The sequence below is a fragment of the Podarcis gaigeae genome (genome assembly GCF_964106915.1).
Source record: "Podarcis gaigeae genome assembly, chromosome: Z".
Taxonomy (NCBI): domain Eukaryota; kingdom Metazoa; phylum Chordata; class Lepidosauria; order Squamata; family Lacertidae; genus Podarcis; species Podarcis gaigeae.
In genome coordinates this window covers 15,422,527-15,448,153 of record NC_139691.1, presented here as the reverse complement: position 1 = coordinate 15,448,153, position 25,627 = coordinate 15,422,527, and the positions used below count along the sequence as shown (strand labels likewise).

The window sequence follows — 25,627 nt, the reverse complement described above, 5'->3', positions numbered from 1 at the left end:
TTTTATTTTTTTTAATATATCACAAACAATGACTGCATTCCAGGATATGGAAGTATAACTCACAATGATATAACATAAATGAAATCAAAACTACATTATGTAAAATTACATATTCTTGAGACAATTCTGCCCCTTGTCTTTCCAAGTAATGGAGAAAAAGAAAAAAATTACAGTTACCTATTCATAACAGGAGTTCAAGAAATAGATTTGTACAATCTCAGGTGTAAATTAGCATAAATCAGTCCAGTGTAGGAAACCCAGGAAAAATTAATCGGGTGAAAAACAGAAACTAAAAGTTAAAATATTTTTGTTTGAGCTTCACCAGAGAACAAAGGAAATAAAATGGAGAAGATGGCAAAGCTACTTGTCCTTGAGCTCTGTAGTCTGTTTTAATTTGTTTTTATTTTGAGCAGTTTTGAAGCCAGTTGGCTGTTAATGTTAATTGCAACATACAGGCAAGGAATGTATCTGTTTTATCTGTTTTAATTTTACGTGACCTTAAAAACCATATATTTTAATTGGAGGACAGGTGCTGGGAAAACAGCTGTTTTGACTCTGATTAGTTGATAAGGAATGTTTAGAATCTCATCTCAACTGAAGGAGATTCTGTAGTTTTAACAGTTTCAGTATGGTTAGGTAAAGGTAAGGGATCCCTGGACAGTTAAGTCCAGTCAAATTCGACTATGGGGTGCGGTGCTCATCTTCACTTTCAGGCCGAAGGAGCTGGTGTTTGCATACAGCTTACCCGGGTTGTGCCCAACATAACTAAACTGCTTCTGGTGCAACCAAACATTATGACATCTACAATTATTTTATTTATTTATTTATTTATTTATTTAATAAATTACTCTAAGACCAAGATTTTTGGCAAATACAGTAATAGGATTAGATGGTGCTTGGATGAGCAAGCTATAGAATAAACTTGCTGATTAGATACCTTTAATGTAATCTTTAATGAAGTCCACTCTTGGAAGTGTCATAGGGAGGCCATGAAAGTCAAAGCACAAAACCACAGGAACATGGATGAAATTCTATTACAATAAGGGAGGGCTGCTGAATGAACCTGCCCTATTCAGTAGCAACTGCTTACTCAAATGCTCTATGGCATGGAAATTGGAGGCTCTGATTTGAACTCTATTAAAGTTTTGGAATCATCACTCATTATCTGTTAGCCTGCCCCTTAGAGACCCAAGAGATCGCTTTCTAAAATCTTTATTCATAGAAGCAAGTAGGTAAGCCCCAGCAGAAATGGTTTGATTTCTTTTGGGCGATAATTGTTTCATAACACAGAGTAGCCCCGCTATGAACAGGCTGCAAAAAAGAAGAAGATAAAATTGCTATAAATTGTTGGGATTTGGATGTTTAATTTGAAATTAAGCTGGAATTTAGTTTGTTGGTGTCTCTGTCAACTTTTCTCTGACATGGATGTTAGCTCATATAAATTCAAAAGGTCAAAAGTTAAGTGAGTTTCAATGCAGGAGCACAACCTCTTTTTTATTCCCCAGCAACCCCAAAACACATTTGTTCTCTATAACCTCAAATTCCTGACTGTCTAAAGACTGTCTCAAGATTTCCTATGTATTTTGAGGAGACTGGTGATGCTTAACAGGAATCACCTCAGCCATGTATCTTCTTGACACTGGGCTATTATTCCATAGCTGGTTCCATAGCTGGGCCAAAAGCCTAGCCCACCTATCTTGTATTTTCCCACATCTGAAAACTGAGGCTGAGAGAAATCAGGAGGGACAGCCCTGTATGTAAACCAAGTTTCTAAACTCAGTTTTTGCCCACTACTACCATGTGTCTCCGTGTGCTGCGCTGCTGCTGGCTCGCTAGAGCAGCTTCGTCACGCTGGCCACGTGACCCGGAAGTGTCTCCGGACAGCGCTGGCCCCCGGCCTCTTAAGTGAGATGGGCGCGCAACCCTAGAGTCGGACACGACTGGCCCGTACGGGCAGGGGTACCTTTTTACCATGTGTCTCCATGATTCCTTATGAACCTTTGCTTCCCTCACCCCCAAATACATGTGGATTCCACCTCAAAGAGGTCCAGACTGAGGGCCTGCAAGTTGAAGGGCTGCAGCTCAGGGCTAGAGCAGCTGCTTTGCATGCAGAAGGTTCCAGGTTAAGTCCCCAGTGGCATCTCCAGGCAGGGCTGGGAGAAACTCCCTGTCTAAAACCCTGGAGAGCAGCCTGGAGAGCAGCTGCCGGTTGGTGTACACAATACTGAGCTACAGAGACCAGTGATCCAACTGGTAGCTGCAGGGGAGATTTTTAAATTAAGAAAATAGATTTAAAAGTTATGGGAGCACAGAAATGTTGCAAATGGAGGGTCAAAGCAGGATGGAGCTCAGGATTAGCAAATACAGTAGTGTTGTACATTGATTGCATTCAGGAGCCAGCCAAAACATATCCTTGGCCATTTTTAGTTTTCAGCCACACTTGAATTATCAATGACTGTTTATATTTCTCCATTGTGCTGTGCCAGTTTTCAGAAAAGATTATATGGCCCTGTTTCTGGAAGGTCAGGGCAAAAGATAACAGGTCATTTTATAAGTCGGGGCCACTGACAAGGCTAAGTAATGCTGAAAGGATGTGTAAGTTTTAAGTCACGCAGAAAAGGAAGCAATACAACAGAAATGCTAAATGCTGGCAGATACAAGAAATACAAAAACTGCACCAATAACCCTCAATGCCTTATGGCACCTAAAGACCAAGAAATTTGTTGTTTAAAAAAGGTAAAGGTACCCCTGCCCGTACGGGCCAGTCGTGTCCGACTCTAGGGTTGCGCGCTCATCTCGCTTAAGAAGCCGGGAGCCGGCGCCGTCCGAAGACACTTCCGGGTCACGTGGCCAGTGTGACGAAGCTGCAACTGGCGAGCCAGCACCAGCGCAGCACACGGAAACGCCGTTTACCTTTCCGCTATAAAGCGGTACCTATTTATCTACTTGCACTTAGGGGGGCTTTCAAGCTGCTAGGTGGGCAGGAGCTGGGACCGAACGACGGGAGCTCACCCCACCGCGGGGATTTGAACCACCGACCTTACGATCAGCAAGTCCTAAGCACTGAGGTTTTACCCACAGCGCCACCCGTGTCCCTTTGGATAATCTTGCTTTAAGGCAATTAAAATTTCCCCACAATAAAATATAAATGTCTACCCCAAATACACATTAAAGCAGATGAGCCAAATTTGTTACTTTGGTTTTTTCCCATTTGCTTTCACTCTGCCAAATTCATTTTTTTCTTTGCTTACTCACAGATTACTTCCTAATACTACTGTCCCTGACTCACTTCTTTCCTGTTCTTTGTAACCTGCCACCTCCCAATACATTTATTTTACCCACAGCGCCACCCGCGTCCCTTGAATTTGTTGTTTAGGCTGCAATAAATTAACATGGCAACCTCTCTGGAAATCGTCCATTACATGAGAAAGAAAAATCCAAGCACATAAAAACAAATCTACAATGCAACCACATTTGGGATACTGTGCACAGTTCTGGTTGTCTCAGCTCAAATTCTCATACTGCGGAGTTGGAAAATGCTCAGACAATGACAACTAAAGTGATCAAGGTGATGGAGCAATTCCCTTATGAAGAAAGGATGCAAAATTTGGGACTTTTTAGTTTAGAGAAAAGATGGCAGAAGTATATAAAATTATGCATGGCATAAAAAAGAGGGGGGGAAATGCAAGAAGAGAGCTGAAGCCCCAGATAGGAAAAGAGGTGGTAAAAGAACACCTAGCTACTTTAAATGAATTCAGACTCCCAGGGCCCAATGAGCTGCTCCCACGGTGGAGGAGGGCAAATATTGTCACCATCTTCAAAAAGGAAAAAAAATACTGACCAGTCAGTAACTGCCAACCAGACAGCTTGACACTGATTCCAAGAAAGGCCTTTGAACAGATAATTAAACAGCCAGTCTGTTTTCAGTTAAAAAAGAAATCTGTGATTACCAAGACCAGCGTTAGTTTCTTAAGAACAAGTCATGCCAGACGAATCTCTCTCTTATTTTAATAGAGGTACAAGCTTAGAGGATCAATAGAATGCTCTCGATGTAGTGTATCTTGCTTTCTGTAAGGATTTTGACAAAGTGTCACATGATATTCTTGTGGAGAAGCTAGTAAAATGTGGGGTAGATGGGGTAACTGTTAGGTGGATTTGTAGCTGATTAAGTGACCAAACCCGAGGTTCCTTCTCTTCCTGGAAAAAAGTGACAAGTAGGGTGCTGAAGGGTTCTGCCCTGTGACAGTTGCTCAATATATTTATAAATGAATTGAAGGCATGCTTATTCAATTTTCAGGTGACACCAAACTGGGAGGGTAGCTAATGCCTCAAAAGACAGAACCATGCTGCCACCCTCTGGAATCATAGTCAAAACACCTCCTCATAGTATTTTAACAAGAGAGATGAGAAATAAGCTCACTGGAAATAGTAGTACAATGGTCAACCTCTTATACATGAAACAATACTTTTATGACTATGGAGGGAAGACTAGACTTTCAGCGAACAGACTTAAAAAGAAATAAATTCTGTCAGGAGTACACAGTATTAAAAAGGCACTAAAACCATCTCTTTTAAAGGCATCTACCCCCTCCTCATACTAAATTATATACCTCATAATCTCCCCTCAAAAGATATCCACAATTATTAGAAAACTTACCTATACCCTCACTAACTCATGAGAAAACCTTTTTTAGATAGCCCCATGTCCCTAGAAGAAATTGACAATGTTCTTAAAAAACTGAAACCACATAAAGTCCCAGGACCTGGTGGCTTCACTTCTAAGCTTTTGAGCTTTATAAACAATTCAAAGAAACATCATCATATATGGTCCTCTTATTTAATGACCTAATGAGAGGAGCACCTATCACCAAAATATGGTACCACACCAAGATTATAGCTATCCCAAAACCATTTAAAGACCACCAAAAAGTAGAATCTTTTTAGCCAATTTGTCTGATTATGAAATTGTTACATGAGTGGAAGTCAACAGGATTAAGACATTGTTACACAAACTAATAGCCCCAGACTAAGCCTGAGACCAAGCTGGTTTTGTCCTTCATTGAAACATCACCGGACCTATCAAAAAGCTGTCAACATAGTAGACAGACAACCTTCCCACTGGTAGTCATGGCGTTAGACATCCTCAAGGCCTTTGAATGTCTGAAATGCGACTACTTGCAGGCAGTCCTTTCTAAAATGCAATTTGGCCCCAAATTCATACAAATTTTGAAACAAATATACTCTGAAGCTTCCACTACAGTAGAAATAAATAATATAAATTCATCCTTAGTGGGGATTCAAAGAACAATGCAAGGCTGTCCAATCTCTCCCTTTTTTGTTCATCCTAGCTTTAGAACCATTAACTATATACTTCAGAACAACACCAGGTGTCAAGGAAGTCCTAATTGGAAAACAAAACTATACGACTGGACTATTTGCTGATGATTTAAAGATAATGACACCTGACCTTGAAGACAGGAGCAGCAATATTTTGAAAGCTTCACAGCTTTGCAACACAATCAGGTCTGCATGTTAAATTCTCAAAATGTGAAGATTTATGCTTCAGTGTACCACCCAACCAAAAAGCTTTCACAAAACTCACAGGCAGTAGATAGACTCTCTCACAGAAAGCTTAGCTATTTAGGAATAATTATAACAAGAAACCTTAACAGACTCTATTGACAAAGTATCCTCCTGTGGATATCTGTGGACAATTCAGAATTTGACAAAAACACACACAATAGAATAAACCCCATTTTATCCTAGACAAATTAGTAATGGTAAAAATGGTGATTCTACCAAAACTGCCATTTCTATTCCAATCACTAACCCACTTGGATCTCACTCAACAAAAGTGCAAAAAAAAACACCAAACCAGAATAAATGCCAAACTCCCAGTAAGAGGAGGCAGGGGCACCCCAAACCTGATACTATATTTTATTGCTAACCATGTAAAACATGCCATCCCTTTTATTTTAGATGATACCTCAAAACAATGGCATCAATTGTAGGCTTGCCATATGTCCAGGAAATCCTATATATGTCCTCTTTTGGGGGGCCTACATCCCCATCAAGGGAAATGTTTACAAGTTACAGCAATTGTCCAGGTTTGGGGGGGTTGGTTTTATTTTATTGTATTTACTTTTTTGTGCATGGAGGCTTGGGTTTATATTTGGGCTCTGGCGTGGTTGGTCTGGACTCTGGTTTGTGCTCAGGCTCTGGTACAGATGGTCTGAGCTCAGTTTCAGGCTCTGGCTGTGGCAGCCTGGGCTCTAGCTTGTGCTCTGGGGTCTGGCACAGACAACCTGGGCTGTTTCTGGTTTGGGCTCTGGAGCGGGCAGCTTAGGCTCTGGTTTGGGCTCTGGCGTGGGCAGTTGGGGCTCTGGCGGCGGCTGATGGCCGGGGTGGGACAGATGGTCGCCAAAAAAACAACTTATTTTGTCTCGATTCTTACCTCTTGATATATGGCAACCCTATTCAATTGAAAACAGAAGTAACTGAGGAAATTCTAACCTCAGCGCACCCTTTAACATTTAGAACCATTCCAAAAGTTCATATTTGATCCACACAAACCATTCTTAATGCATGGAAAGCGAAGGCAGGACTCCTAACTCCAGCACTGTCCCCTCTGGCAGCCCTTGCCTCCCACCCACAATTTCACAACACTTCTTGACAATTTTATGTGGCCAGATAGAGAGCAGAAGGTCTATACCAGTTATGTGACTTTTGTAACAGAAATACAGTGGTACCTCTGGTTGCGAACAGGATCCGTTCTGGAAGCCCGTTCACAACATGAATAGAATGCAACCCACACTGGCATGTCTGCGCACATGAGGGTTGTGATTCGCCGCTTCTGCACATATGCGTGACGTCATTTTGCACGTCTGCGCATGTGCGAGCGGCGAAACCTGGAAGTAACCCTCTCCAGTACTTCTGGGTCACTGCGGGACACAACCTGACACCTGAATAAAACCTGAAAAAACGTATCATGAAGCAAACGTAATATGAGGTATGACTGTATACCACTGTCAGACCAAGAAATACAGACTAAATAAGTACACTTACAATTTAAATTTAAATGTACCATATTTTTTGCCCCATAGGACGCACCTAGTTTTTTTATTTCCCCCCAGGCGCGGAGCGGGGCTGGCGCGGGGGAAGCCCAAGCTTCCCCCGACCCCAGCCCCCAGAACAAGCTGCTGTCTGCAAGCCTTGCGAGCCCAGCACGCAAGGCTTGCCGACATCTGCCCGAAGCACGGGGCGGGCTCCGCAGCTCGCCCCGTGTTTCGGGATGCAGGCTGCTGCCTGCAAGCCTTGCGCGCCTGGCGGGACCTACCGCCAGGCACGCAAGGCTTGTGGATAGCTTCCTGAAGCCTGGAGAGCGAGAGGGGTCGGTGCGCACCGAAGCCTCTCGCTCTCCAGGCTTCAGCGAAAGCCTGCATTCACCCCATAGGACGCACACACATTTCCCCTTCATTTTTGGAGGGGAAAAAGTGCGTCTTATAGGGCGAAAAATACGGTAATCATCTTCACTTTGAACTCCCCCTCCCAAATTCGTCAATACAGTCATACCTTGGATTGAATGTGCTTCAGGTTGAGCGCTTTCGGGTTGCACTCCGCAACAACCCGGAAGTAACGGAGCGCATTACTTCTGGGTTTCGCCACTCAGGCATGCGCAGACGCTCAAAATGACATCACACGCATGCGCAAAAGCGGCAAAACATGACCCACGTAGACGCACTATCACGTCTTACACTCTGTTCAGGATGCGAACGGGGCTCCAGAACGGATCCCGTTCGCATCCCGAGGTACCACTGTACACCAAAACTTTTTATTGTTTCATTGATAATGTTAAAGTAGCATGATACTGTATTTTTCGCTTCCTAAGACACAGTTTTTCCCTCCTAAAAAGTAAAGGGAAATGTGTGTGCGTCTTATGGAGTGAATGCAGGCAGGAGGCTCTGCTCAGCGCTCCCTTTAAAGAGTCGCATGGAGCGTGTGTACAGCTTTTGGGGGCTTTTCCCCGAGGAGGGAGAAGGGACTGACGGGCTGCCCTCTGTCCCTTCCCACACCTCCTAGAAAAGCCAGCAAGAGCCGCTGCCAGGCTCTGCTCAACGCTCCCTTGTAAGGGCTCCCTTTCGTCCCTCCTCCCGCTTTGCTGGGAAGCCAGCAGAACAAGAGGCGCTGCGCAGCTATCGCTCTTGCTCTGCTGGCTTCAGCGAGAGCTGCGCAGCTTGCTCTCTGGCTTCTCAGCGAAGAGGGAGGAGGGATGGAAGGGTTTTAAGCAAGCAAAGTGAAAGCCGCTTACATGCTCTGCGCAGAATATTTTTTTCCTTGCTTTTCCCCTCTAAAAACTAGGTGCGTCTTATGGTCAGGAGCGTCTTATGGAGCAAAAAATACGGTAATCTAAGCACAACCGCAAGGGTTCCTGATTGGATGTTTGGCAATACAATGTTAAATATTTTTTAACTCTACTCTGTACTGTTTCCCCTTTGCTTTTGTTTTAACCAATTCACGAACCAAGAAACTATACACTGACCACTAATGATGAATCATATGTTGTAGATATTACTGCACATTATGCTATTTTTGTGATAAACAAGTGACATGTGATGACTTTGTCTATTTATATGCATCATGTATTATTCCAAAGCCTAGTAAAAAGTTATTCAAAAAAGAAGAGCAAAAAAGAGTGACATGTCAGAATGTAATGAACAAAAACTCTTCCTAAGGGTTCAATATGTGGGATGTTAGCATCCAAAATGCATATGTAAAGGGTTAATTGCAAGAGCTGTAGAACTCTATGACAGTTAGTAGAACAGTCTTAACTGTTACAGCATCAGGTATGTTATGTTGTGCTACTGTCTGCCTTGATTAGTTAGTCTGTGGCAGTGTAACCTATGTAAGCCGTATTAGCATCCACCTGCGTTGTATATTTTTATCTGCAACAGCAAGTACACTAAAGTAAAAATTATTTGGTATTTAAACTTTAAAAGAAAGCGTCTTGCATAGTTTTTATAGGAGAGAAAAGAGAAATAATTAAAGGGTCAAAAGACCCAGGGCTGTCTTCCGTATATACCATAAATGGGAACTAGAGTTTAATTACAACAGGGTAAGCATTCAAAAGTATAAAACAGAAGGACACGACAGAGGTAAGAAAAAATATGGGTGGGGGGTGTACCCTCCAAAGTCTGCAGCTGGTAAAAACACTTGTATAGACTTTGTTATATCATTCTCTGTGCAATTCAGATTTTGATTTACACCAAAGGAAAGAGACAAAACAAGCAGTGAACACCACTTGAAAGTCTAAACAGTAACAGTTAATCTGAAATTTGTTTTCAGAACTAGAGGAACAAAGGACTTTATTTTTAAGGACATAGAGACAGAGCAACAAGGCAAAGAAAAGGATTTGCAGACCACTTTTTTATTTTACACAAAGAAAGACTCAGTTCCAAAGTAAATCAACTGCAGATAATTTACTTTCATAGTTGCTGCAGCCACCTTGTGAATTCAACTTCAAAACCCCTACAGTGGATTGTATTCGATCTGAGCTGGTCCCCGTTAAATTAATGGGCATGAGTGACTAACTTAGAACTGAAAGCAGTGTTCATCATTTGGAAGATAGAGATTTGTTTGGCAGCCCCAACATTTTGTTGTTGGGGCTTTAAAGTGCTGCTCATCACATAGGGCAGGGGAAAATGAGTCACCTGACAACATCAGCGCCCATCTCTCCCACCAGGTGAATTGTGCTCCCCATCTCTAAACCAATAACTACTGGTCTTCTGCCTACCTAAATCTGCTTTGACTGTCTCTGTCATCTGTTAACCCCAACACAGCCAGGATATGGTGGCCTATAAATGAAAGCAAATTACCTCATGTAAGGATGACAAATCTTCCTTCACTGTATGATACTCATCCACACACTCCAAACAGTAACAAAGGTCTTCATTGGCTGCAGCAATTTTTTCTGGAGGCAGTAAAGAATGGGCATAGTTCTTTAAGGTGGTGATAACCGAATCAGTAGGGGTGCACCAACAGCACGTCTCCATTCTGCAGATAAACACAAAAATAAGAGAAATTATTGTTTGAATTATTTAAAAACATGAACACAAAAATGACCTGAGCCAAGTTCAGTAACACAGAAAGTTGCCTATTTAACACTGATTGGGAGCCGCCCAGAGTGGCTGGGGAAACTCAGCCAGATGGGCGGGGTATAAATAATAAATTATTATTATTAATTATTATTATTATTATTATTACCAAGCCTGGCATAAGAACATAAATGAGCTTGCCAAATCAGCCCAACAGGGGGCAATTCCAAGCCCTACTTGGAGATGCTGGGGACTGAACCTTGTACTGTCTGCATGCAAAGTGGGTGCAGCTCCATCACTGAGCTACAGCCCCTCCTCAGTTACCTCAGGGGGAAGCTCCACTATACAGGTTCACATCTGTACATACAATAACTATCAATATTTTGTGACCGAATGACTTATTGTGTCAATGTAACTTTTACACACACCCCACATACATCTATCTCCCAGCTTCCTGCCTGACAAGGCAACACAACATACTGTAGGTTGTGTTAAAGCATAAATATTTGCCAAAAATAAATGGCTCCCTGCATCAGAGTTGTTGCTGGTTTTCAGAAACAGGGAAGAGATAAGCACTCTGGTGACCATCATGGTGGCCCTGAACTACAGATGCTTAAGACTGGTACATCAGCTGTTTATTTTGCCAAACATTAAGATGTAAATTGATTTGATGGTATTCATTCAGTCATGACCATTATGCGCGCACCCCCCCCAAAAAAAACCCCATCCAGGGCCAAAATGAGCAAGGAATCTGCCAACACTTGAAAATAAAGGCACAACTCTGTGCTGGCAACCTATTGTGCTCCCAGGACAAACCAGGCAGTCTCACACCCTAGTTTGCGCTCAGGAGGAATATTAACACTTTTATTAATATTTGCCTTCGCAATGCAATTTAAGGAAGTTTTACAATGAATATTAACTGCTATTATGCCCAGTAGTTTGGTTAATGTTTTAGCTCCAAAGCTTCCTTTTGGGGAGGAGAAGCAGCTTATAAATTTGGAGTGATAAATCAACTGCACAAGATCACAAGTGAAGGGGTGCCCAAACTTCAGCTTTAGTTATGGAACCTTAATACACAAACTGTTCACTGCTTTTTGATACCCAGCTCTACCTCTCTTTTAAATCAGAAGCAGTGAGGGCAGTGAAGGTCCTGTGTGAGTGTCTGGAGGCGGTTGGAGGATGGATGGCGGCTAACAGATTGAGGTTGAATCCTGACAAGACAGAAGTGCTGTTTCTGGGGGACAGGAGGCGGGCAGGTGTGGAGGATTCCCTGGTCCTGAATGGGGTAACTGTGCCCCTGAAGGACCAGGTGCGCAGCCTGGGAGTCATTTTGGACTCACAGCTGTCCATGGAGGCACAGGTCAAATCTGTGTCCAGGGCAGCTGTTTACCAGCTCCATCTGGTACGTAGGCTGAGACCCTATCTGCCTGTGGACTGTCTTGCCAGAGTGGTGCATGCTCTGGTTATCTCCCGCGTGGACTACTGCAATGCACTCTACGTGGGGCTACCTTTGAAGGTGACTCGGAAACTACAACTAATCCAGAATGCGGCAGCTAGACTGGTGACTGGGAGCGACCACCGAGACCATATAACACCGGTCTTGAAAGACCTACATTGGCTCCCAGTATGTTTCCGAGCACAATTCAAAGTGTTGGTGCTGACCTTTAAAGCCCTAAACGGCCTCGGTCCAGTATACCTGAAGGAGCGTCTCCACCCCCATCATTCTGCCCGGACGCTGAGGTCCAGCACCGAATGCCTTCTGGCGGTTCCCTCATTGCGAGAAGCAAAGCTACAGGGAACCAGGCAGAGGGCCTTCTCGGTAGTGGCGCCCACCCTGTGGAACGCCCTTCCAGCAGATGTCAAAGTGATAAACAACTACCTGACATTCAGAAGACATCTTAAGGCAGCCCTGTTCAGGGAAGTTTTTAACGTGTGATATTTTACTGTATTTTTGGTTTTTATGCAAGCCGCCCAGAGTGGCTGGGGAGGCCCAGCCAGATGGGCGGGGTATAAATAATAAATTATTATTATTACTATTATTGGATAATCTTAAAGGTAAAGGTTCCCCTGCCCGTACGGGCCAGTCGTGTCTGACTCTAGGGTTGCGCGCTCATCTTGCTTAAGAGGCTGGGAGCCGGCGCCGTCCAAAGACACTTCCGGGTCACGTGGCCAGCGTGACGAAGCTGCAACTGGCGAGCCAGCACCAGCGCAGCACACGGAAACGCCGTTTACCTTTCCGCTATAAAGCGGTACCTATTTATCTACTTGCACTTAGGGGGGCTTTCAAGCTGCTAGGTGGGCAGGAGCTGGGACCGAACGACGGGAGCTCACCCCACCACGGGGATTTGAACCACCGACCTTACGATCAGCAAGTCCTAAGCACTGAGGTTTTACCCACAGGGCCACCCGTGTCCCTTTGGATAATCTTGCTTTAAGGCAATTAAAATCTCCCACAATAAAATATAAATGTCTACCCCAAATACACATTAAAGCAGATGAGCCAAATTTGTTACTTTGGTTTTTTTCCCATTTGCTTTCACTCTGCCAAATTCATTTTTTTCTTTGCTTACTCACAGATTACTTCCTAATACTACTGTCCCTGACTCACTTCTTTCCTGTTCTTTGTAACCTGCTACCTCCCAATACATTTATTTTACAGGCGTACTGCACAAATCAACAAGGTGGCAGTCACATCTGTAGAACAGCATAAAAGCAAGCACCTGTACAGTGATATGCCGTAACAAAGGAACTGAGCGATAAAATTATGAATTTGGCTATGTTCAATGCAGGCATTTAAAACAAAGTGCTGATGGTGCATCCTAAATATTATCAGGGAATTCCACAGCCTAGGTGCAGGGACACTACAACTACACCTTTCCTGCATTGCCATTATTTAAACAGCAGAATTCTTATCCCAAGCCATAACTCTGTATCTGCATCTCCTTTTGACGTCCTTACTCTTCCTGATGGGTAGGTATTTTTTAAGACTAAGTGTATGGGCATGGTTCGTTCTTTTTAATCTATGGTTACCAGATTTTTTTCAGTGAATCCGGGGACATTTTTTTTTTAAGCTGAGTAGCAACAGGGAGTCAGTAGTGGGGATGGTGAGGCAAAAGACACTGTGCCCAAGCACACATGCATATTGTATAAAGGAGCAAAGCCTTTTTTTCGCACCCTGTGAAACATAAATGCACAGGGTGTTTTTTTTTAAAAAACTGGGCAACGGCGCGCCACCCACCTGTGACACCTGAGCCTTCCTTAATCTCCTGCCCCTTTCCCCCTTTGTTTGGGGGAGGCTCGGGAGTTATGGGCAGGCGGCTGTTGCCCAGGAGGGGCACAAGGCACATGGTTTCCCTGCCAGGCAAGGTGCAAAGCTCTTCTTTCGCACCCTGTGAAACAGAAATGCGCAGAGTTTTTTTTAAAAAAACTGGACAATGGCCAACCACAACTCCCGACCCTCCCCCGATCAGTCAGAACAAAGGGGGCAGGGGATCTGTACCACCGGATGTCCCTGATTCCACTTTGGCAGTGGCGAGGAAAAATGGCAGGCATCACGGCAGCGGGCAGCTCCTGAAGCCAGCCAGAGCCAACTGTGCTACCAGGCTGGCTCCAGGCTGCTGAGGCTGCTGCTGCCACATTTTCCGGGGACAGATTTGCAAATCTGGGGACATTCCAGGGACAGAATTTGTCTGGGAACAGATTTGAAAATCCGGGGACTGTCCCCGGAAACAGGGGACATCTGGTAACCCTATTTTAATCATCATCCAATGTTTAGATTTTAGGCACTTTATAAATCGTTATGAAGTTATAATTGATAGTTAAACTCTACTTTTGCAGAACACATCAGCATAGGAGCATAGAAACCTGCCACATACCATGACAAGACCATTGGTCCATCAGCAGCATCTCACCAGGGTTTCAGACAGGGCACTTCCCCAGCTTTACCTGGGGATGCTGAGGATTGAACCTGGGACCTTCTGAATGCAACGCAGTTGCTCTGCCACAGTGCTACTGTACTGGCAAACTGGCCAAGCTTTTCTTGATTCAAGTAGGCAATAAAGGACACCAAGCTTGTTTCTTAAATGGATTTTATTCAGAGAATGAGGAAGGTAAGAGCAAAGGAAAGCAGATAAACTTTCAGTAGCCTGAGACTCCCCTCTGGATGGCAAAATGGTAAGATCCTGACAGCAGAGGTGCAGCACTTGGACACACTAAGCTGTATTTTTCTGTGGATTTTCTGCAAGGACAGAACTCTTGTCTCACCTCATCCCCATTCTTGGAACGCATTAATTGCCTGTTCCCTGGGTTAATCCTCCCGTGGCCTTGACAATATTTCTGCTGTCTTACAAAGCAGGGAGTGATAATAATAACCCACCAACAACATATGAATCAATATGGCTAACAACCCAACAATCCCCCCCATGCACCCAGGCAAACAAATCTCACTGCAGCCCGCTAAAGACAACCAGCCATGCCTGCCCTCCGCCTCTCTCAGTACCAAGGAAATTAAATGGATAGAAAGGGAAACGACCCAAGCAACGCTGACATAAAAACCACACACAAAGACCAAGCATTACCATGCCCAACCCACCCCCTCTCCCCCCTCTTCTTCCCCAACTTTATTCTGCATACAACATTAATGTCTCACTTCAAATGTAAAAAAAGCCTACAACCTGAAAAAGACAATGCATGTACTTTTGCAAACCAAAACAATATTTAACTTTTAAAAAATGTTATTTAAAAAACATTAGACTGTACTAAACTGTACCGTTGGCATAGAATTGCTACAAATTGCCACAAAGAACAATGCTACAAATGTATAATGTGCATCTCTTCAGGGGCTAAAGTTACTTCACGTATAAGGAAAGAAGGGCTACATACAGCTACACGAGTAACTCCGGGAACCGCCCGCGTCTTCTTCCAAAGCCCGGTAAGCAGCCCTCCACCTTGCCGTCTGCGCAGCGGCAGCGACCCCAAGAATTCCCGTCTTTTAGAGACTTCGCGGACACGCGAGGAACCCCCCGGAATCGACCCTAAGTGTAACATGCGAATTACACGCACATTTCACGGGGACTCTCCCCTGACAGTGGGGGGAAAGGGATGCAGCAAAGGCACTTTCTAACATGCAGAACTGGAGGGACAGAGGGATGCTGCGGGGGGTACCTGAAGCGGGGAATAGCCGTGCCAGCCCCGCAACCATAAGCAACTGTTGCGTTGCTGTATTACTCCTTGCCCTCCTCCCCACACCTTCGCCGCAGCCCCTCATAAGCCTCCCACACACCGCCAGCCCCTCGCCTCACTCACCTCCTGCTCCGGACAGGTGCCCGTGAGGCAACGTGGCTGCCACAGCCGGCCCGTAGGCGCGGACAACCTTGCTGCCTCCGGCTCTCGCTCTCTCGTTCTCTCCGCTCGCTCAAGCTGTTCCGCCAGGCACTGACCCCGCCCACCACGGGACGGAAGCCTCTCGCTCCAGCGAAAGAGACCGAGCCGGCATCTGAGCCTCCTTTTTCTAGACTCTTGGCCCCGCCTCCCTGGCTCCGCCCACAATAGTAGATAAGTAAATGAGAGGCAAGAGCACAAACGCGCGTGCTCAAAAAGCCTTCTCCCCGCTCTCCCTCCACCCTAGAGTTAGGAAAAACTCTAGAGTCGCCTCAGGCTCTGTTTGCCGCTCTTCTCCCCTCCCGCAACCCTAGAGTTAGGAAAAGCAGTAGAGTCGCCTCAGACTCGGCTAGCCGCTCTTATGCCTCATTACTCATTTTGCATAGACTTATAAAACAGTAGGCGGGTCATTCTCACTGCCGGAGACGATGCGTCCGATATAGATATACACATATATAGTTAGCACACGCACAAAAACTCTTCGCTTGCCTCCGCACGCACGGCGCCTGCGCGCCCTGCGAAGGTTGCGCCAAATGAAAGCGAGGCGGGAACGCAGGACCTTAGGCCGGTGCTGATTGGACGGCAGAGTTTCTCGCGTCACCAGGAGAAAAGGAAAACAAAACTCCACGTGCTGCCTTGAACTCACAGCGAAATTCTAGTTGCGCCTGTATTTTTTAAATTGTTTTTGATCGCTCATTGATTTGGCTGCACTCTTCGTTTTAGAAGGGCGCAGTTCGTGTGCATGTACTTTATTGTGCTTATTTCTCTCTGCTGTGTAACGCTATTACAGAGACAGACGCAACAACAACCCTGTGAAGTGGGCTTAGGCTTCGAGAAAGAGAAGCTATCCGGCTCAAAAACCACACGCAGTGATCACCGTAGCTTAGCAGATGCTTGAGCCTTGGCCTCTTACCTGGGTCCGCTTTCTAACATCACCCTTTATCTAAGGAGCTCTGAGTATGTCACACACATCGCTCTGCTTAAAATAGCCGCTCAGAACCCAATCCACCCCACCCATGTTTAGCACAAGCTCCTGGCCTCCCGAAAAGACGCGTCCCGCCTCTCCTCTCGGGAGATGTTTATGCCTCTCTCCAACCAACTCGCAGGGGCGGGGATGGAACGTATTTTGAAAGTTCGGCCGAGGCGCTCTAGCCTTTGCAAGTCAACACGCTCCTTCCGCTGAGGGGAGGAAACGGTGTAAAACAACCGGAAGTGGAGCCCGTGGCGCGTGTGCTGGACTGCTTTGCCTTGGTCTGTTACCGAAGAAGAAGCAGATGCATCAGGTATATTTTCGTGTGTTTATCTCGCATTACAGTAGCCTGGTCAGTTCGTAATGAGGAATTAGGGTTCTCGGGATGCTGTTTTCGAAGCAGGAAGGGATGCTTAATTGCTTTGCAGAGCCAATGTGGTGTAGTGGTTAAGAGCGGTACTCTTGTAATCTAGTGAACCGGGTTCGCTTCCCCGCTCCTCCACATGCAGCTGCTGGGTGACCTTGGGCCAGTCACACTTCTCTGAAGTCTCTCAGCCCCACTCACCTCACAGAGTGTTTGTTGTGGAGGAGGAAGGGAAAGGAGACTGTTAGCCGCTTTGAGGCTCCTTCGGGTAGTGATAAAGCGGGATATCAAATCCAAACTCCTCCTCTTCTTTACATTATTTAGTATTATAGGTGCCTAAAGCGCTTCCACGTGGGTTACTTCTTTGTTTACTGCATTTATTCATATCGCACACTTGCTCTAACCAGTTTATTGCTGATTGTTGGTCACGCTGGCCAGGGCCAATTTATTTGTTTTTATTTATTAAATTTTCATCTAATCCATCCCAAAGGAGCCCAAGGTGGGAAACCCATCCACAGTTTTAAAAAAGTAAACTCTTAAAACAGTTCTAAAATGGCATTTCATCCACCGTTTTCAGGATTGCCAAGATCAGTGTTTTTCAGCCACCAAATATCTGGGTAAGCTTGACAATTTCAAATTCCTCCTGAAAGTTAATAGCGTTGGAGACAGACTAGCCTCACTAGAGAAGGCATACAACAAACCTGAAACCACCACTGATAAGGCCCTGTCATGAGTCAGGACCAACCAGACAACCCTCAATGGTGGCACCACCAACAAGGCCTCATCTGTGTGTGAGATGTTTGATATTAGTATTGTAGAAAAAAAAATGGGGTTGGCTTTTGCTGCCAATTCCCCAACAGACTCTGAGTCGCCTAAGTCCATGATCAGTAAGAGAAGACTGGATGGAGGCAAGATCCAGTGAAAGCAAGGCAGATCTTTATTTTTCTGTTGTGTGACAGAGTTCCCCCCTCCTTGCAAAGAGATGAGAGGTTCGGAGCAAAGGTTTGTAAGCCACTTTAAAGACTTTCAACATTGCTCAACTCCTTAGCCAAAGACCACCCAGAAAAATATCACAGAAAGAGGCAGTCTGCCACAGACATTTGAGAGTGTGGCTATTCTCCTATCTGCCAGAATACCTGATAATGTTTTACTGCAGGGGTCAGCAAACTTTTTCAGCAGGGGGCTGGTCCATTGTCCCTCAGACCTTGTGGGGGGGGGTGGACTATATTTTGAAGAAGAAGAAAAAATGAACCAATTCCTATGACCCACAAATAACCCAGAGGTGCATTTTAAATAAAAGCACGCATTCTACCCATGTAAAAACACGCTGATTCCCGGACCATCTGCAGGCCAGATTTAGAAGGTGATTGGGCCTGACTGCCCCCCCCCCCCGGCCTTAGTTTGCTTACCCATGTTATACTGGTTGCATTACCTGGGCAGTCTAGCTATTCTTTTGAAGTAAATACTTTAGTTCTTGAATCCAGGTCACAGGTCCACCCTATTCATACACAAAGTATGCCCTTAAGACAGGATTTGGAAGTGAAAGAACTAATGTATCAAGAAAAAAATCTCTTCTGCAGAGGAAATAAAGTCATTAGGAGAGCCAAGATTATTTTTTAGGATTGTTCTGTTTTCTCGGGGAATATTTCCTAAAATTTGATGATGGAAGGATTGGTTTTCTGTGGAGTGTATGTCTGCTGTGTGTGTGCATCCTAAAATTTTATAACCATAGGTAGGATATACTACTTGCTGGCTACCAGAGAAGGAGGGAGTGCTGGTGACCTCAATTTCTGCTTGGTGGTTACATGGACCATTAGCCTGATCCAGAAGAACTCTTCTTATGTTCGTATGATTAGGGCTGCAGGTCAGTGGTAGAGCATCTGCCTTGAATGCAGTAAGTCCCAGCTTTTTCAGATAGGGCTGGGAATGACTCATACCTGAAAGCCTGAAGTCAGTACTGAACTAGATGGACCAATGGTCTAACTTGGTATAACGCAGCTGGTTATGAAAGTTTGGAGGGCACTATGTTGACTTCATCTCCTGTAGTACAGAAGCTTTTGTGCACTGGTCCCATTCTGTCAGATGCCTAAAGTGTTACCCTTAGGTGCATGATGTAAAAGCTGCTTTGGATGATCTCATCTTAGTATAGCAAACCAATATATGAACAAACCTTTTACAGTGGTACCTCAGGTTACATACGCTTCAGGTTACAGACTCTGCTAACCCAGAAATAGTGCTTCAGGTTAAGAACTTTGCTTCAGGATGAGAACAGAAATCGTGCTCCTGCGGCGCAGCAGCAGCAGCAGCAGGAGGCCCCATTAGCTAAAGTGGTGCTTCAGGTTAAGAACAGTTTCAGGTTAAGAACGGACCTCCAGAATGAATTAAGTACTTAACCCGAGGTACCACTGTATATATTTACACTTATATCCCTGACAAGTTCTCAAAAGCACGAAAGTTTCTAACAAACATTATTCACAGAACTGCAACCCAAGAAAATGTGTCATGCAACTGATGAAGTTAGTCTTTAAACTGCAAAACAAAAAACAAGCAAAAAACTCAAAATCCAGACAGCAGCCTTGCAACCAATGCAGAGATGCTGGGGGAAAATATAGGTTTTACTTTCAAATCTACCCAGTGAGTTTAAAGGCCTTCTTCGGAAACTAAACTGAAAAACAGCCTGCAGAGAGATCTGTGGGCTATATCTTCCAATACCAATATATTGCAGAGTAGTGTAACAGTTAAGAGTGCTGGACGTGGGTTAAATTCATATTGAATCATGAAGCTTACTGGGTGACCTTGGTCCACTCAACCCATCTCTCAGACTAACCTGTCTAGCAAGATTGCTATGAGGATAGAATGGGGAGATGAGAACTACGTACACCACATTGAGCTCCTTGCATGAAAAGGCAGGATGCGAATATAATAAGTAAATAACTGGAAACTAGCACTGAAGTGCCGCAGTACTGGGCCTGATGGTGCCTAAATACTCTTAAGACTGAGTTTTAAATGCTGTATCATGTTTTTAATATTAGGTTGGGAGCTGCCCGGAGTAGCTGGGGAAACCCAGCCAGATTGGGCGGGGTATAAATAATTTATTTTATTATTATTATTATTATTATTTATTTGCCACTTCTCCTTTGCTTTTTAAAGGAAATTATGCACAGAGCTGATGCATCATCAGCCTCAAATGGCTTTCATTTCCCAGAGTTGGTGAAGAAGAAGAAGAAGAAGAAGAAAAAGAAGAGGAAGGAGGGCCTTAATGGACAGGGGGATGACCAACCTGTGGAGGCTGCCCCTTGCTCGCCTCCATCTTCCGGACATTCCTCAATTTTTCCTTGGCTCGTTGAGGATACCGAAGATACTGGGGCCTGTAGAAAAAAAACAAAGAACATAAAAGCTGGGAAAGAGATTCCAGACTCTGAGTCAGATGCTACTTGGATCCCAACAGACAGTGAGCTGAATAGCAAGTCTGGAACAGATACTCGCGTATGTAATAAGAAAAAGAGGAAGTATCAACATAGTGAACAAGAGGGTGGCAGAGACTTTTGCATTCCTGAGACTCCAGAAAAGGCCAGCAGCCTGCATCCTGTTGTACCCTTAATGCAGCGCTTAGATCTTTCCCTGCAGGAGAAAAAGCAGACACCTCAGTCGGACAAAACTGCAGAATTTTGTAGTCCCATTGCGCGGAAGAAGAAGAAAAAGCGTAAAAAAGCTGAAACTCTAGAAGAGGCAAGCAGCCAGCTTGAAGCCAGTGACTTGGAAAATGCAGGTTATGTCTCTGAATCCACACCTGTTCAGAAGAAGAAGAAGGTAAAAGTGCTCTTGTTAACAGAGCAGGCCGAGGTAAATGGAGCTTCTGACAGGCTCACAGATATTAGGGCTCACCCTCCGCGTTTGCACAAACACAATAGAACAGACTGCAGTGACAAAGAGGACACACAGAAGGACCTCTTTGCACCTTCACCTCCTGCAGTACTCTTAACACAGCACTCAGACCTTTCCCAGGAGGAGAGAAAAGAGGCAACTGAGTCAGACAAAACTGTGGAGTTTTGTAGTCCCATTGCACGGAAGAGGAAAAAGCGTAAAAAACCTGAAACTCAAGAAGAGGCCAGCAGCCAGCTTGAAGCCAGTGACTTGGAAAATGCAGATTATGTCTCTGAATCCACACCTGTTCAGAAGAAGAAGAAGGCAAAAGTGCTCTTGTTAACAGAGCAGGCCGAGGCAAATGGAGCTTCTGACAGGCTCAACGATAGTAGGGCTCACCCTCTGAGTTTGCACAAGCACAATAGAACAGACTGCAGTGACACAGAGGACACACAGAAGGACCTCTTTGCACCTTCACCTCCTGCAGTACTCTTAACACAGCACTCAGACCTTTCCCAGGAGGAGAGAAAAGAGGCAACTGAGTCAGACAAAACTGAGGAGTTTTGTGGTCCCATTGCACGGAAGAAGAAGAAAAAGCGTAAAAAACCTGAAACTCCAGAAGAGGCCAGCAGCCAGCTTGATGCCAGTGACTTGGAAAATGCAGGATTGCACAAGCACAATACAACCAACTGCAGTGACACAGAGGACGTGAAGGAGGACTTTACACCTTTGCCTCCTCCTGTACCCTTAACGCAGCCCTCAGACCTTTCCCAAGAGGAGAACAATGAGGTGAATAAGTTGGACAGAACTGTGAACTTCAGCAGCCCTGGCACACAAAAGAAATCACATAAGCGTAAAAATGCTCCCAGCATGAATGCTTCTGATGGTGGGTAAGTACCTTACCCATGGATGGGCTTTCTTGGCAGGTGTGAGGAAAATATGAACTGTTTTAGTATTTAAATTGATGTTTAGCAAAAGGGTGAAGGGCTTCATGCACAGGCTCAAGGCTAAAACAAGTGTGTTGGCAACAGATCTCGTGTGTGTCTTGACCCAGATCTGTCCCAGATGTGTAGAAGTGGGAGTCTGGGATTCAGAAGATGCACCAGAAAGAGGGTGGAGCTTAGGAGTGTTGAAGCCTTCCTTCCTTTGCCACTTCAGCTGAAAAAGGCACTCCAGGCAGCTTACAGGTATCAGAAATAGTTGCTTCCCACTGGCTTACAATCTAGAAACACAGCCAATCAGATTCAGGTAGGTAGCTGTGTTGGTCTGACGCAGTGCACCTTAGAGACCAACTAAGTTTGTTCTGGGTATAAGCTTTTGTGTGCATGCACACTTCTTCATAATAATAATAATAATAATTGGCTGTATTCATTCCCCCCAAATTGTAAAACGTTTCCATGGTTGGAGTGCCTGATTGCACTAAAAAGACTGTGTTTCAGGTGCCAGCCACCACTAGTATTCCTTATCCAAGCTTGTGTGCATAGTAAATTGTTTCAATATACACATCACATTCCAAGAATCTTACACTCAAGCATTAGACATGGTATTCCAACACTGCATAAGCATCACTGGGCTGGTTGATCAGGTCACCTAGTAAGTAATCTTTCCAAGACAGGTGTCTTGGTGAGGTGTGGCTTTTGTCAATAGCATGTGTCTCACAAGCTAATGCCAGGCTTTCCCCTGGCATCCCAAAGCGATTTTCAGTGCCAACAAGTGCCAGTAATAGTATGCAGGCCTCACGTTTTGCTCTCCTAACAGGCCACAGAAATCTCCAACTCCTGTCCATTCAGACGCTGAGGAATCATCTTCCAGCAAGTTTTCCCTTGTGGACAATGAGTTTGTAGAATTTTCTCAGCTTTCAATGAAAGATCTGGACTCTGCCACCAAGGAGCTGGAAGAGTTCATTCCTCACATCAGGACCCTGAGTGATTCAGCGATCAGACAGCTGGCTGGTCGGGACCTGGTCAGGTTTAGAAATTTTAAGAAAAAAGGTGTGTACAGTCCTGAGTGAGAACACCTTTCACTTGGGTAGCTCTTCAGTAAATCAAAGTTCATGGCAATTACTTTGCATAATCTCCAAAGTGTTATGTACAGGTGATTAATACTCAAATAATGAAAATGCAGAGGGGGAGGAAAGTGTACACTACCCTTTCATCCTGGGAGGAAAGGTGGAATACAAATGTTGTTACTGTATATGTATTCATTGAAAGAAAGGGTGTGCATTTGTGTATATATATGTATATTTATTCAGACCACATGTACCCCGTTCTTCAACCAAAAGAGGCTCTGAGTGGCTTACATACAATCCCTTAAAACAAAGCAGTCGCTTCTTATGGGCCCACAATTTTAAAAAGACAGCACATAAGGAAAGGAGGACATGGCAGGCAGAGGAAAACACAAACTCAGGCACCAAACAGGGCTTTAATAACCAGCTGACACAGAAACAGTTTAGGGGTAGGAGGTTTCTGTTGCAGCTGGTATTCTGGCAGAACTGGTAGATAACCTGATGGAATGGTAGGTTTTACACATACACACATGTGCTCTTTGCAAGGGGCATAACAGTGGTGAGTAACCGGTAGTTCCCTAGATTTTTGCTTATTTTGTGGGGAAAAGGTTGGGACACCACATTTCTTGACTCCCACTTCAGAAAATCAAAGAGCATGGTCTGCCCTCATATATGTCACTTGTGCGTGTGTAGGTGTGTACATGCTCAGCAGGGGTGGGAAACTTGTGGCCCTCCAAATGTTGTTGGACTCTTAACTCCTGTCTGCCCCAGACCACATCGCTAATGGTCAAGGATGGTGGGAGATAAAAGTCTAGCAACCATGTGGAGGGTCACAATGTTTCCCACCTCTGGCTTTGAGATGGCAAACATTTGGTGTTTGTCCTAATAACCAAGACCCAAACCCACATCTACAGCTAGCTTATCATTTTATGGTAGGTGTAGAGAAGCTATGGCCATCTAGAGGTTGCTGAGCTTCCAACTCCCATCATACCTCGCCATTTGCTAAACGCGATGGGGCCGTTGGGAGCTGGAGTTCAGCAATACAGTGGTACCTCGGGTTAAAGACGCTTCAGGATACAGACTCCGCTAATCCAGAAATAGTACCTTGGGTTAAGAATTTTTCTTCAGAATGAGAACAGAAATCGTGTGGCAACGATGCAGTAGCAGTGGGAGGCCCTATTAGCTAAAGTGGGGTTAAGAATAGTTTCAGGTTAAGAGCAGACCTCCAGAACAAATTAAGTTCTTAACCCAAGGTACCACTGTATCTAGAGACCCAAAGGTTACTGCACCTGTTTTATGGGAGCACCAAGCACAATTTAGGAGTCCTGGGTCCTGAAAAATGGCCAGTTTCACAAAAGCTGACAGTAGACAAGTTATCCATGAGGCTCATGTTGCAACACTGCAAGGTATACGTGGCCATGTGGCCCTGAAAACTACTCAGCGTTATGAATGAGTGATTAACGCTGAAGGGCAAGGTCTGAAATCTGAAACTTTCCTATTCTCCCTTGGAAATGATGTAGGCGTTGCTGTGCGGTTTGGCAAATTTTCCAGGAAAGAAAACAATCAGCTGCGGCACAATATTGAGGCCTTCTTGAAAGACACTGGGATAGAGTCTGCAGAAAAACTCCTCTTTGCTCACAGGTTCCCCCAAGAGAGAGAATCCATCAACAAACTGAAAACTAAAAACTTGTTTGGTGCAAAGATTGGTGCGTATTTGACTGGGTGGCTTTTGTGGGTGACTTGGTAGTGAGGGGGTAGTCTTGCTAAAAGATTTTCCTCTCTAGTGCATTTGTGAAGCTGTCCAAATTCCCTCCTTTGTCCGAATCAAACCATAATCTATTACATATTTGGGAAAGTTGTCCATGTGTATGGACACTTGTTAAGATACCGTAGCCAAATTTAGCATGATGGTTCCTGAGATCGCGGAGCAGGTATTTAGGTTTGTTTGGATACCATTGGATGCCATTTTGAATCAAGATGGCGAACTGAAATCTTACAAAACTGCCCTGGGTTTCTTCATTTCTTGGATTCCCAAGCAATTCTGGGCAAAAGCTAGCTAGTTATATACAAGTTAGTCAGGGATGGAAAACCTTTGGTTCTGTAGATATTACTGCACAAAACCATCAGGAAGAACTTTCTAACAGTAAGAGCAGTTTGACAGTGGAACAGACTCCCTGGGAGATTGTGAACTCTGCTTTGCTGGAGGTTTTTAAGCAGAGATTGGATGGCCATCTGTTAGGGATACTTAGTTGAGATTCCTGCATTGCAGGGGGTTGGACTAGATCAGTGTTTTTCAACCTTTTTTAGGCAAAGGCACACTTGTTTCATGAAAAAAATCACGAGGCACACCACCATTAGAAAATGTTAAAAAATTTTACTCTGTGCCTATATTGACTATATATAAAGTAATTCTCTTGAATAGGAATCAAATAAACACAAAGAAAGTATTTTATAATTACTTTATTATGAAATAGTAAGTAAACAGAAATATGAAAAATTATAAAATACTTTATTTTTAAATCTTTCAAATTTTTCAATTTTTCCCATGGCACACCAGGCAACAGTGTGCCGCAGAACAGTGGTTGAAAAACACTGGACTAGATGACCCTTGGGGTACTTTCCAATTCTATGAACTCCCATCACCATTGACTGTGATGATTGGGACCAATGGGTGTCCAGCAACATCAGGGAGGGAAGGGCGGGAATGAAACTGAGGTCCCTTTAAACAGCTGTTCTCACAATTACCAACTTGCATACTTCAGGAGTCAAAGGCTCTGATGGAGCTGGTCTTTTGGCCAAGCTGATGGCCTTCAGCTTCCTCTCTCTCCCACACTGAGGCAGCCTGATGGAATGGCTGCTCACAGATGACAGTTTAGGGAGATGGTTCATAACGAATAAATGCTGCCCTGGGCTTATTATATAAATTGAATAAAGGGTGGTAATATTTTGGTGAA

The 25,627-nt window shown here is 44.5% G+C and overlaps 2 protein-coding genes across 5 annotated transcripts in view; one reads left to right on the top strand and one right to left on the bottom strand.

The window, feature by feature from the left end:
- LOC310836274 (putative helicase senataxin) overlaps positions 1–15,617 on the bottom strand; it is a 55,999-nt gene extending 40,382 nt beyond the window's left edge. For all 3 annotated transcript variants that reach the window (XM_083721266.1, XM_083721267.1, XM_083721270.1), the window contains exons 1-2: positions 15,396–15,617; positions 9,873–10,050 (exon numbers count right to left, since the gene is read on the bottom strand). In XM_083721266.1, the coding sequence (XP_083577392.1) occupies positions 9,873–10,049 (177 nt within the window). In that variant the 5' untranslated portion in view covers position 10,050; positions 15,396–15,617. The remainder of the gene's footprint in view (positions 1–9,872; positions 10,051–15,395) is intronic.
- Positions 9,752–25,627, top strand: part of TTF1 (transcription termination factor 1) — a 28,589-nt gene continuing 12,713 nt past the window's right edge. Inside the window, exons 1-6 of one of the 2 annotated variants that reach the window (XM_083721370.1) lie at positions 9,754–9,877; positions 16,577–16,753; positions 17,382–17,421; positions 19,955–21,558; positions 22,427–22,659; positions 24,194–24,379. In XM_083721370.1, the coding sequence (XP_083577496.1) occupies positions 19,961–21,558; positions 22,427–22,659; positions 24,194–24,379 (2,017 nt within the window). In that variant the 5' untranslated portion in view covers positions 9,754–9,877; positions 16,577–16,753; positions 17,382–17,421; positions 19,955–19,960. Of the gene's footprint in view, positions 9,878–16,576; positions 16,754–17,381; positions 17,422–19,954; positions 21,559–22,426; positions 22,660–24,193; positions 24,380–25,627 lie in introns of both variants that reach the window. The other variant, XM_083721369.1, reaches the window with a different exon arrangement.